The 16778-nt window shown below is 37.8% G+C and overlaps 1 protein-coding gene across 1 annotated transcript in view; it reads right to left on the reverse strand.

Moving 5' to 3' along the window:
* Nucleotides 1-384: 384 nt before the first annotated feature.
* The window catches only part of LOC141477568 (guanine nucleotide-binding protein subunit alpha-14), a 79041-nt gene continuing 62647 nt past the window's right edge, over nt 385-16778 (reverse strand). The window contains exons 3-7 of the mRNA XM_074166780.1: nt 8993-9147; nt 6508-6636; nt 3059-3188; nt 1562-1715; nt 385-575 (exon numbers count right to left, since the gene is read on the reverse strand). Coding sequence (XP_074022881.1) covers nt 385-575; nt 1562-1715; nt 3059-3188; nt 6508-6636; nt 8993-9147 — 759 coding nt within the window. The remainder of the gene's footprint in view (nt 576-1561; nt 1716-3058; nt 3189-6507; nt 6637-8992; nt 9148-16778) is intronic.

The following is a 16778-nucleotide window of genomic DNA, read 5'->3' on the forward strand; positions in this document are numbered from 1 at the left end:
TGTTTTTTTTTGTTTTGTTTTGTTTTGTTTTGTTTGTTTTTGTTGTTGTTGGTTTTTTTGTTTGTTTGTTTGTTGGTTAGACTTGATGATCTCAAAGGTCCCATCTGACCAAAAATATTCTGTGATTCTGTGATTTCTCACAGCTGCCAAAAAATAACTCACAAAACTAATATGGGAAATATGAACACAACATTTAAAATGTATAGCTTAAAAGGTAAGCTTTGAAACTCATTCTTTAAAGTTCTCTTAATCCATACTTCTTCGGTAAATATAAATCCTCCTCCTGTTTCTGTAAATGGTATTTGAAAAGACACCTTTTTTTTTTATCAACATAAGCTGTGCTATGAGTAAGCTACACTTTGTGGCTGCAACCATGTTTTTTCTTTAAACCAGGTTGAACTCCCTCAGGTTTAATTGCAGGATTGTGTCCTTGACAGCAGCGAAGACGAAGCGAATATTTTCTGTGTCTGTGGCACAAGTGAAGTGGGAATAGATTACTTTCTCCTTGTCCGGGTTCTGATCCTGATACAGCTTCAAAATGAAGTCTCTGGCAGCTTTGACATCTTGTTTAGGTCCTAGTCAAAAGCACAGTTAGTGGTTTTGAATAGTTAAAAGCTGGGTCAAGGAAGAAATATATGGACAGTATCTTAAGAGGCTAATTTAATATTTATATGTCAAATTGCCATAAAGGCATACTCCCTTGTTGGCATTTTCTCATTCACGTGCTAGTGAAGCAACAGCTGTTACAACACTGCTTTCTAAAATGTGTGGAGTGTGCTTTTTTCAGTGGTAAACTTACAGGTCAAAGTAATTTTTTATAGAAACCTACGCAACTGAAATGATCCTATTTGCTACACTATTGTAGTATGTCAAAGATGATGAGAGAAATTAAATTTTCTAAAACACATAGAGTAAATGGGATTCTGTTTGGCCAAGAGAAGGATGGGTGTTTTCTCTGTAGCTATTAAATCATCATAACTCTTTTCATGAGTAATTGTAGAGTTCAACATGATACATATCTTGCAGAATATAATACTGTATTAGGTAATATAATATATCTATGTTTATTTTCATCATTCTTTTGACTACTTTAAGTACCAGTAACATTTGTGAAGGAAAGCTATTCAGGCTGCTTTTTAACTTTGGACTTTTATATAGATAACAAATTGTAATAATGAATGCAAAACTATACTATGGGTTTTTACTATATAAGGAGCTGGATTAATAGCTGTATTCCCCAAGTTCCTCCCAATATCTCATCTCCTGAGATTGAGGATGAAAATCATGCTTCCTCTCATAAATAAATAGTGATTGTGCCACTCTAATGGTAATAGAATGGCTGCAAGAAATCTCTTAAGACTGTCCACAATGCTCCAGTGACAAAAAAAAGTTCCAGTAAAACTGAGTAACTTAAATTTATATTTTAAAGGATCGAGTAGAAAAGCATAGAAATCAAATATATTGCACAATTTCCCTTTCTGTGTTCAATTTAATGAGGAAAAACTAATTGGTTTAACTATGACTTTTAGCTTTCTGAAGATAGTGTGGGATAAATGCTTACCTGTGTATTCTGGAAAGTAACTAATTAGATGGGAATACATGATTTTCTCTTCTAGAAGATCTTTTTTATTTAAAAACAAAATGACTGAAGAATTCAGAAACCAGGGATATGTAATGATAGTTTTAAATAAGGCCTTGCTTTCTTCCATTCGATTCTACAACAACAAAAATTAATATCAAGTTACACTCTCTAGTCATTAGCATATAGAAATCACATCAGCTAGAGATCATAAAGGTTTGGGTTTTTTTTAAAAGCTTTTTAAAAAAATATTATTTTTATTAAATGCAATTGCAATGCACTGGTTGATCATTACTTTTCATGTTCTATATCCGTTAATCACTGGGTTTTGGATCACTGCTATGAATGGCACGATGGCATGTGAAATCAAGGTAAGCCTTAACAATAGAAATTATTTGAATTCTTGTATGAGTTAGTGAGCAGCCATGGACTGCTGCTCTATGAAAGCGTCTTCTGACCTCAGTGAGAGCTGAAGCAGGGTGTATCAGGTCAAATATCTGATATTCACACACTGTAACAGAGCTAAAGGACAAGAGCATATGTACTCATCTATACTAATAATAAAGTCTGTCCATTTCAAGAAAGATCTAAGGAACACCACATTCAGAGATTGCTGTTTGGAGTTCCTGGGGGTAAGCTTGTGATGGCAGTCAGATTATTATTTACTTCCCAATGACCAAAGTGACTATAACAAAATGTTCAAGATACTGAAAGGAAAAAGACAATTACAGTTACCAAAGTTGTTCATGCATCAACAGATGACAGGAAACTGAAAACTTTCTCAACTACAATGGATGCTATGGCACTTCAGCAGGTAAAGTAGGGTATACTTTTCACAGTTCAACCAGATCTTGATCAAGTGATCTATAAGGGCTTTGGGACTTCAGAGTTCAAATGGTATTAAGGCTTTTTGAAGGATGTTTGAAGGAGTCCTCATACTCCAGCATATAAAGCAACCATTACCAAAAGTGCAGTTCCACTAATATGCTTTTCCCTAATTACCTACTGGGGTTTTTTTGCATCATTCTCTACAACACCCGGCTACTGATGACAATGGTACTCTAGAACAGACAGGAGAACTCATCTTATTTTTTCTAACCTTGGAAAGGAGGTAAATTTTAAGTTACTTTGTTTTAATTGTCCTTAATGCACAGGTTAATTCTGAAGCATCAGAGACTTAAAAAACAAAGAAACAAAAATGTAATTACAGATGACTAAGGTAGGTAGAGATATTCCTGATACTCAAATTCTCAAACATTTGATATGGCTTAAGTGATTTAAAACATTTTAAAATCATGTTTTGTCTTTTAAGGTAGACTTCACTTTTACAGGCAGGCTGCCTAAATATTACAACTTTGGGACTGCTTGATCAGTTTCTTAATGTAATTCTAGTATTTGCAAATGTTTATGTTTGTTTTTCTGCTGTCTTTCTTAAAAAGCTTACATCTTTTTCTGTACCTTATGTACCCCACTCCTTACCTCATTGTCACATTCTGCCAAGACTTGATCATATTCACTTAATGCAACTAAGAATATGATGGAAGTAACACTTTCAAAACAATGGATCCACTTCCTTCTTTCTGACCTTTGGCCACCTACATCCACCATCCTGTTAAACAGAAATACAGTCAACATATTAGTCATTCTCGTAAGATACTTTAGGTATATCCAAAGGTCTTATAATAAATCGCCTACTTGAGATAAGCTTGAACTGTGAAAAGTATTTTAGCATTGTATCTTCTTCTGTTTGATATTTAAACTTGATCCACTTACTGCAGTGCTACAACTTCCACTGTTTTTTAGTGTTGTTTTGGGTTAATCCCAGTGGGCAGCTAAGCACAATGCAGCAGCTCACTCACTACCATGGGTGGATGGAGGAAAGAAAGAGTAAAAGCAAGAAAAATTGGGGGTTAAGAATTAAATACATTGTTTAATAAGTGAAGGATAAGTGGAAGAACAGATAAAGAAAACAAAACAAGTGATGCAAAAGCAACCACTCACCATCTTCCATGAGTAAACTGGTGCCCAACCAGTTCCCAAGAAATATACAGCCAACCTCACTAAAGCCCTCTCTTTTCACTTTTACACTAAGCATGATGTTATATGGCACAAAATATGTCTTTGGTTAGTTCAGGTCATCTGCCTGGCTGTGTCCCCTCCCAGCCTTAAGGGGAGGCAGTCTTAAAGGCGCAGATGCAGGCTGTCCTCAAGCCATTGAGGGAAACGACCGGCCTGGCTGAACAGAGAGATACGGTTATAGCTCAGGGGAAAAAAGGAGAGTTTATGGCCTTTGGAAGAAGGGGCAGGCCATTCAGGAAGGCTACAAATATGTTGTAAGGCTATGTGGGGAGAAAATTAGAAGGGCCAAAGCCCAACTGGAACTTCGGCTTTGGATGTTAATAACATTAAAAAGAGTTTCTACAAATATATTAGTATCAAAAGGATGAGTAAGGAGAATCTCCATCCTTTACCAGATGAAGGCGGTGCATAGTGACAAAGGATGAGGAGAAGGCTGAGGTACTTAATGCCTTCTTTGCCTCAGTCTTCAGTAGTAGAGACAGTTGTTCTCTGAGTACCCAGACCCCTGAGCTAGCAGATAGGGGCGGGGAGCAGAATGAAGCCCCCGTAATCCAAAGCGAGATGGTGAGTGATCTGCTAGAACACCTAGACATACACAAGTCTATGGGACTGGAGGGGATCCACCAGAGGGGTACTGAGGGAGCTGGCGGAAGTGCTCACTGAGCCACTTTCCATTATCTATCAGCAGTCCTGGCAAACTGGGGAGGTCCCAGACCTGTCAGTCTGACGTTGGTGCCTGGGAAGGTCAAGGAACAGATCTTTAGTAAGGCCTTTGATACAGTCTCCCACAGTATCTTCCTGGAGAAACTGGCTGCCCATGGCTTGGATAGGAGTACTCTCCGCTGGGTTAAAAACTGGCTGGAGGGCCGGGCCCAGAGAGTGGTGGTGAATGGAGTTAAATCCAGCTGGTGGCCGGTCACAAGTGGTGTCCCCCAGGGCTTGGTATTTGGGGCTGGTTCTCTTAAACATCTTTATCAGTGATCTGGACAAGGGGATTGAGTGCACCCTTGGTAAGTTTTCAGACGACACCAAGTTGGGTGGGAGTGTTGATATTCTGGAGCGTAGAAAGGCTTTGCAGAGGGATCTGGACAGGCTAGATCAATGGGATGAGGCCAGTGGGATGAGGTTCAATAAGGCCAAGTGCCGGGTCCTGCACTTGGGCCACAACAACCCCATGCAGCGCTACAGGCTTGGGGAGGAGTGGCTGGAGAGCTGCCTGGTGGAAAAGGACCTGGGGGTGTTGGCTGACAGCCACCTGAATATGAGCCAGCAGTGTGCCCAGGTGGCCAAAAAGGCCAACAGCATCCTGGCCTGCATCAGGAACAGCGTGGCCAGCAGGACTGGGGAAGCGATCATACTCTGTACTCAGCACTGGGGAGGCCCCACCTCAAATACTGTGTTCAGTTTTGGGCCTCCCACTCCAAAAAAGACATTGAGGTGCTGGAGTGTGTCCAGAGAAGGGCAACAAAGCTGGTGAGGGGTCTGGAGCACAAGCCTTATGAGGAGCAGGTGGGGGAATTGGGGTTGTTTAGCCTGGAGAAAAGGAGGCTGAGGGGAGACCTTAGCACTGTCTGCAACTACCTGAAAGGAGGCTTTAGCGAGGTGGGGGTTCGTTGCTTCTCCCAAGTAAACGGCCTGAAGTTGTGCCAGGGGAGGTTTTGATTGGATATTAAGAAAAACTTTTACACTGAAAGGGTTATTAAACATTGGAACAGGCTGCCCAGGGAAGTGGTTGAGTCACCAACCATGAAGGTATTTAAATGATGGGTAGACCTGGCGCTTAGAGATATCGTTTACTGATGTTTTTTGTCTGTGTTAGGCTGATTTTTGGACTAGATGATCTGAAAGTTCCCTTCCAACCTAGGCAATTCTATGATTCTACTCAGAACAATCAAAATGCTCACAAATATCTTAGTTCCACATCAAACTCCTATGGTTTTCCAGACAGTTAAGTAAGTCCCTCACATTTTATCCAGGTCAAAGTGTTCCCTAGAACATTCCATTTCCAGGAGAAAAACAACAAACAAACAATAAATTCACAGTTAGGCTGGTTTGACCGTGTGTTATCAGAGCGGATTCTGGTTCTGTGTTGTAACTGAAGGCAGGTGTTTGCTCATGATGATGTGGGTGGTTTGGTGGAAGAACATCTATAATCATGCCACTGTGAATTCTGCAATTTTGAAATTAAAAAAAAAAAAAAGAACTGCTTTCCCTCAGAAAATCAGTAACTTCACCTGTTGCAATAGCTTGTCTAGTAGCAGATAAGATCATTTTAAGGTGCTTCTCAGATTTTTTTTCAACTTTGTTTCTTTCTCTCGATTCCACTGAACATAAATTTTGTTGGGGTATATTATATGGCAGGAAGAATGGAAGTATCTGTAGTGGTGACCCTTCACCTTTTTTTACCCTCATCCTTCCCTCAGTGTCTCCAACTTCCTTCCCTAACTTGGTCTAACTGAAAGCTGTAAACTCACTTGAGGGCTTTAGCATATCTATTAGGGCCCTCTCTTCCAAACAGTCAGGAGGCAGAAACTGTTGGCTCTGAATGGAATTAAACTACATTCCAACACAAGCACTCATGTTATTACAAATACCTTGCCTCTGCACTCCCTTGTCTAAGGCTTCTAACAGCGTAACTACCAGTTCAGTATACACAGTAATTGGGCTCCTTGTATTTAAAAGCTTTTTTCGTGTAAGGTAAATTTCAAAAGAAATGTTTTGAAACCACTCAAGTTACTCTATTAACTTTGGAGACTAAAAGGGCTGGAAATACATACAAAACTCATTGAATGCAAAAGCAGCAACTACTTCAATAACTATACATTGAATCATTTGTTAGGCAGTCTTACCTAAATATAATATTTTCTAAATCAAAAGGATATTCGGTAATTCCTGTAGTTGGCACTCGGACTCTAAGAATATCTTGCTGAGTTGGCACAAATGAGGGCATAGCAATACGATCAAGGTCAGTAAGATAACTGAAAAGTAAAATATACAACAGAAACAAGATTAATGCACTATCATAAATTAATAACACAGATTCAAAATCGAAGTACTAACCAGCAATCACAGAAGTGTTCCCACAAAAGCAGCTAAACAGAAATTGAGTTGTGCATGGCCTTAGCACAATTGCTGCTGACTTAAAGCAATAAAACCCTTTACTTTAACTGAGACCTGCATGTAACTTTCAGACAGAATACTACTAGTCAAGAGAGATGATGCCTGAATGTTCTATAGACAATCAGCCCACACCCAAAATTATTAATTTTATTTGAATAATCTTTGCTATTACCCCAAAATAAACATCAGAATTAAGATTTGAACACAAGTATAAATATGAGTCCTAGCCATAATGTTTACCAAAAGTACTCTGTCCCCTGCCACTTCATCCGTGAGGATAATACTGCACGCAAATGTGAAAGGTTGCTAGACAGAATTCAGAAAAGTAATTAATAGAAAGCATTGCAAACATGAATGCTTCAAACTTACATATTTTTAATATAAAAGATGTTGCATGTAGTTTCTTGTCTGCCCATGCAGTCATTCTTAACTTTACCCTCCTTAGTTTCACAAGGTTCTTGTGCTTTTCATGGCTGGGATTAAATTCTAGGATGATACTCCTGTGCCTCAATAAATGAGCGGTGTGTGAGCAAGGAACAAAGAACCCATGCCTGATATTACTCTCTGCAATCATTCCTCCCACCACTAGAAGGCAACATTAGATCATCCAAAATCCTAACAAGGCACGCAAAAAGTGTGTTTTCCAAACCATACAACGTGTTTGTAGCACAAATCTTCCTTTTATTTAAGCTCTAATTCTCTCCTTTTCCTCTGGTGGAAGAGGGAGGCTGTCGATGTGTTATCCCCTTGCTGCCCGAAGATCCCTCACATTTGAGCTCCAAAATCAAAAATACTCATACTTAATGTTACCACTTACTCAAAAAATATTGCTCTTAAGAAAATGCCTTCTCTCCAACAATGTAGCAAGTTGTTACGAGCTCTCAATTGTAATTAATAGTAAAAGGAAGATTTAATAATATTTAAAATAAAACTGATTTTAAATTGTGGCTGATTTCTTAGAAAATTAGGCTAAAGTAGACCATTAAGTGGCATAATTCTTCTGCAATATAGGACTATTCAAGAATAAGGCAGACAAACATCTGTCAAGAACGACAACGCTCCGGAACGGATACATAGGAACAGATTGCCTATGTGTAACCATTCTAAGTTAAAGTTTACCACAAATGCCTAATCTAAATGTTCCTTGCTGAATTTTAACCCTGTTAATTCTCAATCTTGGCAGATGCAGAAATGTAAGCTTTCTGTTCTCATGAAAAAATAATTTTTTTCACAATTAGTTCCTTGAAAATTGGCGGAGAGACTTATTTATTTGATTTTAGACTTCTTATTTATATCCTAAACTTTTCACATTAACAGCTAGACAGTCTGACCTGCCTGCTTGTTGTCAATATATTTTGTACAGCTGTTTTTCATGATTTCCCCCAAGGGAAGCTCAGTTATGTACCAGCTGTGTTGACCTCAGAACTGGGAGGGATGATCATTCCAGTATGTTCAGAAAGCCTAACATTAGTTTGTTTCATCACTCCAGCTTAAAATGTGTTGTGTACCACAGGCCAACAGAAGCACAGGTATAAGTAAAAAAATCAGAGTGAACCTATCTCTTCATTATGAGCCAGCAGTGTGCCCAGGTGGCCAAGAAGGCCAGTAGCATCCTGGCCTATATCAGGAACAGCGTGGTAAATAGGACTAGGGAAGTGATCATCCCCCTGTACTTGGCGCTGGTGAGGCCCCACCTTGAATGCTGTGTTCAGTTTTCGGCCTCCCACTCCAAGAAAGACACTGAGGGGCTGGAGCGTGTCCAGAGAAGGGCAACAAAGCTGGTGAGGGGTCTGGAGAACAAGCCTTATGAGGAGCAGGTGAGGGAATTGGGGTTGTTTAGCCTGGAGAAAAGGAGGCTGAGGGGAGACCTTAGCACTGTCTGCAACTACCTGAAAGGAGGCTTTAGTGAGGTGGGGGTTGGTCTCTTCTCCCAAGCAACAACTGAGGTTTAGAATGGATATTAAGAAAAATTTCTTCACCAAACATGTAGTCAAGCATTGGAACACGCTTCCCAGGGAAGTGGTTGAGACACCATCCCTGGAGGTATTTAAAAGACCTGTAGATGTGCTACTTAAGGATATGGTGTAGTGGTGGACTTGGTAGTGTTAGCTAATGGTTGGGCTTGATGATCTCAAGGGTCTTTTCCAACCTAAATGATTCTATGATTAACTTCATGAAATCTGGCTTATCCTTGTAATTAGGCAGTGTACTTACTACTTGGCGGAGTCTGAGAGCTGAAATTCCCTCCGTCTGTCATAGCATTCTTGAATTCCTGGGTCTTCCCAGAGCTTCTTGATTGCTTCAACTTGATTTCTTCCTAGCACTGTCACTTTATCCACTTCCACTTCTTTGATCATCTGAGCGCTCTCCTAATTAATTAAATGATTATGCTATTGTGAGAAAGGATTGTCATTGGCATGCAATACACACTCTCCCCTTTCTTTATTATACTCTTCCCATCCATGAGACTAAGCATCAGAAAGGAACCTAGGAGAAAATAAACAGTTTTAATCCTTGAATGCATTTAATTTTTCAAGTCAAATGACTGCTGCTGAATGTTTTAACCAAGTTAGTCTTGCTTACTGTTATCTAGGTGTGATTTTGCTTTTTAAAATCGGACCTTGATAAAAATCAGAAGAAGCTCTGAAGCTACTATTTTTAAACTGTCTAAATATTAATACTAATTTATAACAGTGGTAATGTTTCTAAAATTCTAGACAATTTCTTTAGTAAAAATACTTTTGGTTTGTTTCTTAGTTTAGTTTGTTTCAGGACAAAGCAGAGGCTGACCTAGCATAAACAGTCATCAAGCAGGCATCAAGTTCCTACAAGCCATTTTCTGCTTAATACCTGTCTCAGTGAACACAGGCAAGGTATTACTCTGTGGTAAGAAAGAATTTTTCTTTGCTCTCTGCTGTTAAGTGTAAGAGGTATTGCAAAGATAAACCAAAGATTTGCTTTTAAGGGATACACAAGAATCTATCGTTCTGCAGTGAGTGGTATAGTTGATTCGCCTGAGGGAAAGGATGCCATCCAGAGGGACCTGGACAGGTTCGAGAAGTGGGCCTGTGCAAACCTCATGAAGTTCAACAAGGCCAACTGCAAGGTCCTGCACCTGGGTTGAGGCAATCCCCAACATCAATATAGGCTCGGGGATGAATGGATTGAGAGCAGTTCTAATACTGGTGAAGTACTTGGAGGTACTGGTGGACAAAAAGCTGGACGTGAGCTGACAATTTGTGCGCACAGCCCAGAAGTTGATTGCACCTTCGGCTGCATCAAAAGAAGTGTGGCCAGCAGGTTTAGTGAGGTGATTCTGCTCCTCTACTCCGCTCTGGTGAGACCCCACCTAGAGTGCCGAGTCCAGCTCTGGGGTGCCCAGTACAAGAAAGTTACGGACCTGATGGAGTGGGTCCAGAGGCAGGCCACAAAAATGATCAGAAGGCTGGAACACCTCTCCTATGAGGAAAACCTGAGAGAGTTGGGGTTGTTTAGCCTGGAGAAGAGAAAGCTCTAGGAGACCTTATTGTGTCCTTTTGATACTTAAAGGGAGCTTATAAGAAAGACGGAGAAAGATCTTGTACCTGGGCCTGTAGTAAAAGGACAAGGGGCAATGATTTAGCTTGGACATAAGCTGTGGATACCTCATCCCTGGAAGTGTCGAAGGTCAGATTGGATGGGGCTTTGAGAATCCTGACCCAATGAAAGGTGTCCCTGCCCATGGACAGGGAGGTGGGACCAGATGATCTTTAAATGACCCTTCTAACCCGACCAATTCTATGTTCTCTTCTGTTCAACTGAGTATATACCGGTTTGCCAATACCTTCAGTGATCTGGAAAAATATTGTTCTAAAATGAATTTAATATTGAAATAAACCTTTTTCCAGTACATTCCTAGATATCATCTAGATTTTAACTTACATCTTCTTTAAAATGAAATAAGGTTTCCTCCTGACCCCTTATTTTAAGCCTGGGAGAGTAAAAAGCAGTAACACTGCATAAAGATCTGGTTTGGATTCAGGGCAGAACTTTGGTCTGAACTGGAAAATCCAAATACTGATAGACCTGTTAATCTAGTCATGCAAAACAAGAAAAAGATCAGCTAGAAAACAGTAGTTTTCTGTAGTTATGGGGTCTTTAAGTTATCACGGGCAACTGCAAAAGTATGTATCATAGAGCCTAATGCCTCAAAACCAATTTCTCCTTGCTCAGTTGAAATTAGTTTTAAATATTGTAAGTCTCTAAAATGCTGTGAATATACTACTCTTCTGAGTTTTCATATTAAAGACTTACAATGCAGTCATAATGTCTGGGGAAATTCTCCATGATTGGAATTATCTTCAATTTTACAGGTATTATGTAACATAAACCAAATGCCAAGTCTTCTCATTTTTATTAAAACTTTTTTTTTTTCAAATAGTACCTACAAGCTTTAAACCTAACTGTTATAATTATTGCTACACTGTGAGTTGTTAATCAATGTAAAATAGTTTAAAATGCATCATGGTATAAACTTTCCTTTTAGCATTTCTTGTAGATTCTTTACAGATGCAATGTAATCCATATTGGTTCTTCATCTCACATTGTTATGCTGTGTAAAATTTAGCGAGACAGGTAATATTGTCTATTGAATAATATTTTTTGTTCTGTATCTATTAAATCAAATGTTCATGCTGATCTAGAACAATGTAGGAAGAGCTTTACCTGTGATTTATACTTGATGTATACCTGTGATTTTACCTGTGATTTATGCACTGTATATGAGGCAAGAGGTTAGAGACCCTGAGTCCTGGCAGTAACATTTCTCCATCTTTTCAATATTATCTGTTGAAAGATGTGCAGAATAATTTGGATTATGAGTAACTGTTCCTTCAATTCACTAAAGCCATAGAACAGATACCCTTTTCTAGAGAAAAGAAAGAGCACCGACATGCAAATACACAGCATTTTGACTGGGGTTGACTTGGGCTTCATTCCATGCTAAAACTTTGCACATGCCTAAGAGGCCTTCATTTGTAGCTGCAAAACCAGCTTTGGTATGAGGTCCTTGTGAAAAGAAGTATTTTGTAAATGTCTACACCTACAAACCTCAGTCCCCTTATGTGGCCAAGTGCTATATGACATTAGGAAATAATCCTTTTGGGGAAAATAATTCAGATTAATCTTTCATTTCATATTATATAACAAATAGAGTTCAACACTGACAGCTAGTCTCATGCTCATAATTCAAAGAAAAAAAATCCTACAATGAAGAGAAAAATTACTTAAAGCACCAAGTGATTTTAGTATTATTCTATGGGTGTGTTTTCCTCATCCTCAGTAAACAGGCACGATAACTTTGGTATGAATTATGGGTGGATAATATGAAATGAAAGCAAGATACAGAAAATTTCAGTTCCTTAAAATGCATTCCTCATGATAAAAGAGTAATCAGTCATCTTAGGAGACAGTGTCCAATAATCCAGCCAGGATCTGACGGAAAAGGGGATTAAACTTGAAACCACGCTCTAAGATGTCATTAGAAGCAACAGGAAGTCCTTCAAACTGGGCAGCAGGAGTATGTTTCATACTGGGAAATATCTGCATTTTAACTGCAAGGCAGGTGTCATGGGATTTTGTTTGAGTCTGTGTGCATTTGCGCACGTGCATGTGAGTGTGTGTGACAATTTGTTACTAACACCAAACATTCATCATAAGTCACAACCAGCAATGACAGCTATTTCAGCCTCTGACTACTGTAATGATTGAAGTAAATGATTTTTCTACAAAATTGTGTTGACATGATTAAATATATCAATGTAAAATAGGATTATAATTGGAAATTGATTGTTTGTTTTACATCTAGCTTTAAGTAATACTGATTGTCAAACATTGATATTAGCTATAGCTTAGTTGCAAATATTCTATATTGTATTCATGGTCAAAACAAATATTAATTGCAACTGAACTGAAAATTTGCAAGCCATAGCAAAATTAAGTAAGCCTCCAAACTCTACACACAGTTCTTCCAGTACATAACAAGAAAAAGTTCTGCTAGTTAGGACTTTCTTTTGTTTGTTTGTTAAATTGTATCTAACCCACTGAAGGATTTTTACTAATTATTGCAAATAAATGGCCTTTGAATCTGTCACAAACTGTGAAAGCTAAATAAATTTTCTAACCGGTTATAGCTCTTTAATTTAGTTTGACATCTGCTTAAATGTCATTTTTTCTTCCTCTGGTTAAACGCTATAAATGGTAACTGAATGATGCAAGATGCCCTACAAGACTCACAGGGCTTTTACTATTTTGCTGTAGAGTCCCACCACCAGGAATTCTAGAAAAGGGCTATTAAATCTTGTTAGCACTTAGTAATAATGTAAGTTTACATTTTAACAAATATTTTTGGGCATTGCCAACAGCATACCATGAAAGTAGATTAAATATCATGAAACTTTAAAATGGCATTTTGCCAAGAAGTAGACCTCAGTGTTTCAAGTGGACCAGGTCATATTTTAAAACTTTCCTGTGCAACTTGGAAGAACACCAGAAATTTAGTTTTCATTTTCCTCAAAGCATTTTTTTATAGAATTCTCACTTACCACACACTTACCACTAAGAAGTTAGCCCAAGAGACATTGTGGCAATATGCAGCACTGTAATACATGAGCAGAAGGTGCTTTAAAGAAAGCAGAGAAAGGGCTCGCTCACATGAGAAGGAAAAAACCCAACCCAAATCTGCAATCATTACAGACTGAACCAAGGAACAAAGAAGGGAAATGCAAAACAGCACAAGCATATGTTAACAATGTCAGTTATTGGCATAATTTTTTTTTAATGAAATACAAGTAACAAATGAGTTCCAGAATTCACTCTTAATTAAAATATGTATAGCACATTATGCTCTCTCTAAACATGGTATAAGCAGGGACAGCAAAAGTTACATTAGAAGTGCTGTAACGTATTTACATTCAAAATCCCTATTCTGAAGTTACTTTACTTCAGGATGATTTTTTTTTAAGTAGCCTCTGCTTCTTGATGACATGGTGCATGCAGAGAAAAAAATACAGATGATAAAAAAAGGGTAAGTAATTTTGAGTACAACAGATGTCGGAGAATACACTTGTTCCATTAAAAAAACCAACCAACAAACACCACAGCACAAAGCAAAACCAAAAAACCAAACCTCATTATCCTGGAAAGAAAACTGATCATGTATAACAAAGAGAACAGCAAAATTGTTTGGCAAATACATTCAAAACCTGTGTCTAAGCTGCTTAGAATACTAAAAATCTATTGGCCTCTTAAAAATCTATTACATTATTCTCCACTGGAAATCAAACTTAATGCTGCAATTAAAGGGCAACTGATGTTGTGTAACAAGCAATATTTCAAGGTTCAGTTGTTAATGTGTTTTCACCAAAAAGATATACTAAAAAGAAACAAAATTATCAGGAGGGCTCTTGAATATGCCTTTTTCCCTTAACACAATAATACCACTGGGTAAAAGCAGCTTCCTCATCTTTTGTGAAAGTGCCAAGAAACATGCACAAATGCCAGCTGAATGAGTGTAATATTAAATCCAACTTGTAGTAAGGATAAATCTTTCCCAGACAAGAAATGGGTAACACCACAAATGACGATTGTCCTTTTTTTACCTATGTGAATAAATTTTATCTCCAGCTGTTACATGCGATGCATAGAATTGATTTTTTCAGTAACACGTCTTTTCGGAGGTTCTGAATCTCCACACTTAGAAAAAAATTGTATTTGATTTGACACCTTGCAGCTCTGTCCCATTTCTTAGGAAACTGAACGTTAACTAGAAGATAAAAATGGCTCTATTTGTCACATTATGAAGCTCTTTGTATTTGTAAGGCCTGAATTTATATATATACTTATTTCTTCACCTATAACCTCAGTTATTACTCCTTAAAAAAGCCTTCTGAGAAGAGCAGTCTGTTTTGGAGCAATAACTACCGAAAGTGGAGTTATTAGTTTTCAAAGTGCTGTGAGAATGAAGCTCCTATTTTTCTAAACATTTATATTTTATGGTCTGTGCACTTCACTTACGTACCCCAGGTCATTCCTCGTTTGGCTAGCCAAAACAAACTACCAAATGCTTCAATAGAAGTTGTACTTGGAAGCTACATCAGGGTCTTCACAGCAAACAGAGGATCAAAGGAAGTGAAACCAAGCGGTTACTCAGTATTGGGATGTTACGAAAACAGCCAGTGAGGTTGTATACCACTTCAGAAAGATATTTATCAAGAGATATTTAGCTACAGCAGGAGTTTAAGTTTTTATACTATGTGAATAGTTTTGTGAGTATCACTGAACATGTTTTACATCTCTAACCATTTTTACTTTTACAGTGCGACTGAAATACAGATTGTATCTCACTACAGAGTATGTAGAAATATGCAATTACGTACTTGCCTCTTCATACTATTGTCAGGTCCATAATTGAACTTTTTGGGAGCACATTGTAATATATTTTGGAAGTCATTGTGTTTTACTAATACCATGTTTGTATTCGTTTTAATCTAATTTTTTTTTAAACAGTCCCATCAGCTAATGGTGTAATGAACAGGCTGTCTTTGTATCTAAAGAAATAAAAGAGAATGCATAAAACAGGGAAAAAAAACCCCACAACACCCCCCTAAGATTTTATAATTCACTAAAATGGGGATAGGAAGCTGCTAACCCTAGGCCATATATAATTTTAGTAGAAGTTACCGGTAACAAATAGCATTTTAAGTTTTACTAAGAAGTTATTTTAATTTCAGTTGTTGGCTTCTTGTTGCTGTTTTTGAAAATTCTTTGAATTGGAACCAAAAGCAAGCCCAAATGCAGATGCAAACACTTAGGCTACCAAGTTTTGCTGAATTACAAGCACTGCATATAGCTCCCCTGGTTGAGGTATAGTATTTTTTATATCTCAACCTTTATTACTGAGGTAAAGTACACACTAAGAGACTCCAAAATTAGCTACACAATTACTGATGATTGCTTTGTTTACATATTTTGAGTACAGAAGGAACTGAATATGAACAAACCACCCTTAAAACTAAGGAAGAGGAAGCAAACAACTAGCTGAACTGTACATAAAATATATACACTGCTGCTATTGCCAGTATCTCCTAATGACCATCAGAGAAAGAGACAAAAGTTAAGTATATGAGGGTTGGTGTCAATTGCTAAGTGACATAATATTTTGGAAGAGGAAAATTAAGGAAGGTGAAAATAGCAGGGGAACTAAATGACTCAAGCATTTAGAGTTAGGACATTATATTCTAAAGATAAAGAAATATTCCTTATTTTGCAGCTTCTCATTACACAGCTTTAATAGCGCATTGTTCCATGGTTATGAAAAGCTACCTGGACAGCTGGATAGCAACAGCAGATTAAGCTGAATATTAAATTTTTGAAAATGAAAATAATGAACTGATGCCATCCTGGTTGTGCATCAACCACTTACCATAAGCTTTGATTGTATTTTTCTGAGCCTATTCTGTCTACCACCCATAGGCTGTAGTAAATGTTTTCTCTAAGTTTTTAATCATTATTAGTCCCTCATCTATGATAACAGCAGGAAGAGTAAACAGTACACCAGCTAGCAGTAAGCAAAGCAAGACTAAGTGCAATTGTAAAAATACCAGGCCAAGCCACCACCCAGATAGTAATTGGCAACACAAAATTTTTGGCAAAGACCTGCTTGAAAACACAACCTTGCAGTCAGGTCTTACATAAAATTTAATGCGTTACTCTTAAAAAAAAAAACATAAGAGAATCACAAGACATTTGCTTTCTTCTTCACAAAATGAAACAGTTTGCAGTTAATCTTTATGCCTTTTGTTGAATTATGTGTGAGAATGCACCCTCACATGTAAATGTTGGGCAACTTCAAACACAAAAGTGTTGTTTCTGCAGTATTACATACACATGCACTAAAAGTAAGCATGTACACACATAAATACACAACTAGACATATAAATACACAGGTACAAATACAGATATA

This window comes from Numenius arquata, chromosome Z, assembly GCF_964106895.1.
Source record: "Numenius arquata chromosome Z, bNumArq3.hap1.1, whole genome shotgun sequence".
Classification (NCBI taxonomy): domain Eukaryota; kingdom Metazoa; phylum Chordata; class Aves; order Charadriiformes; family Scolopacidae; genus Numenius; species Numenius arquata.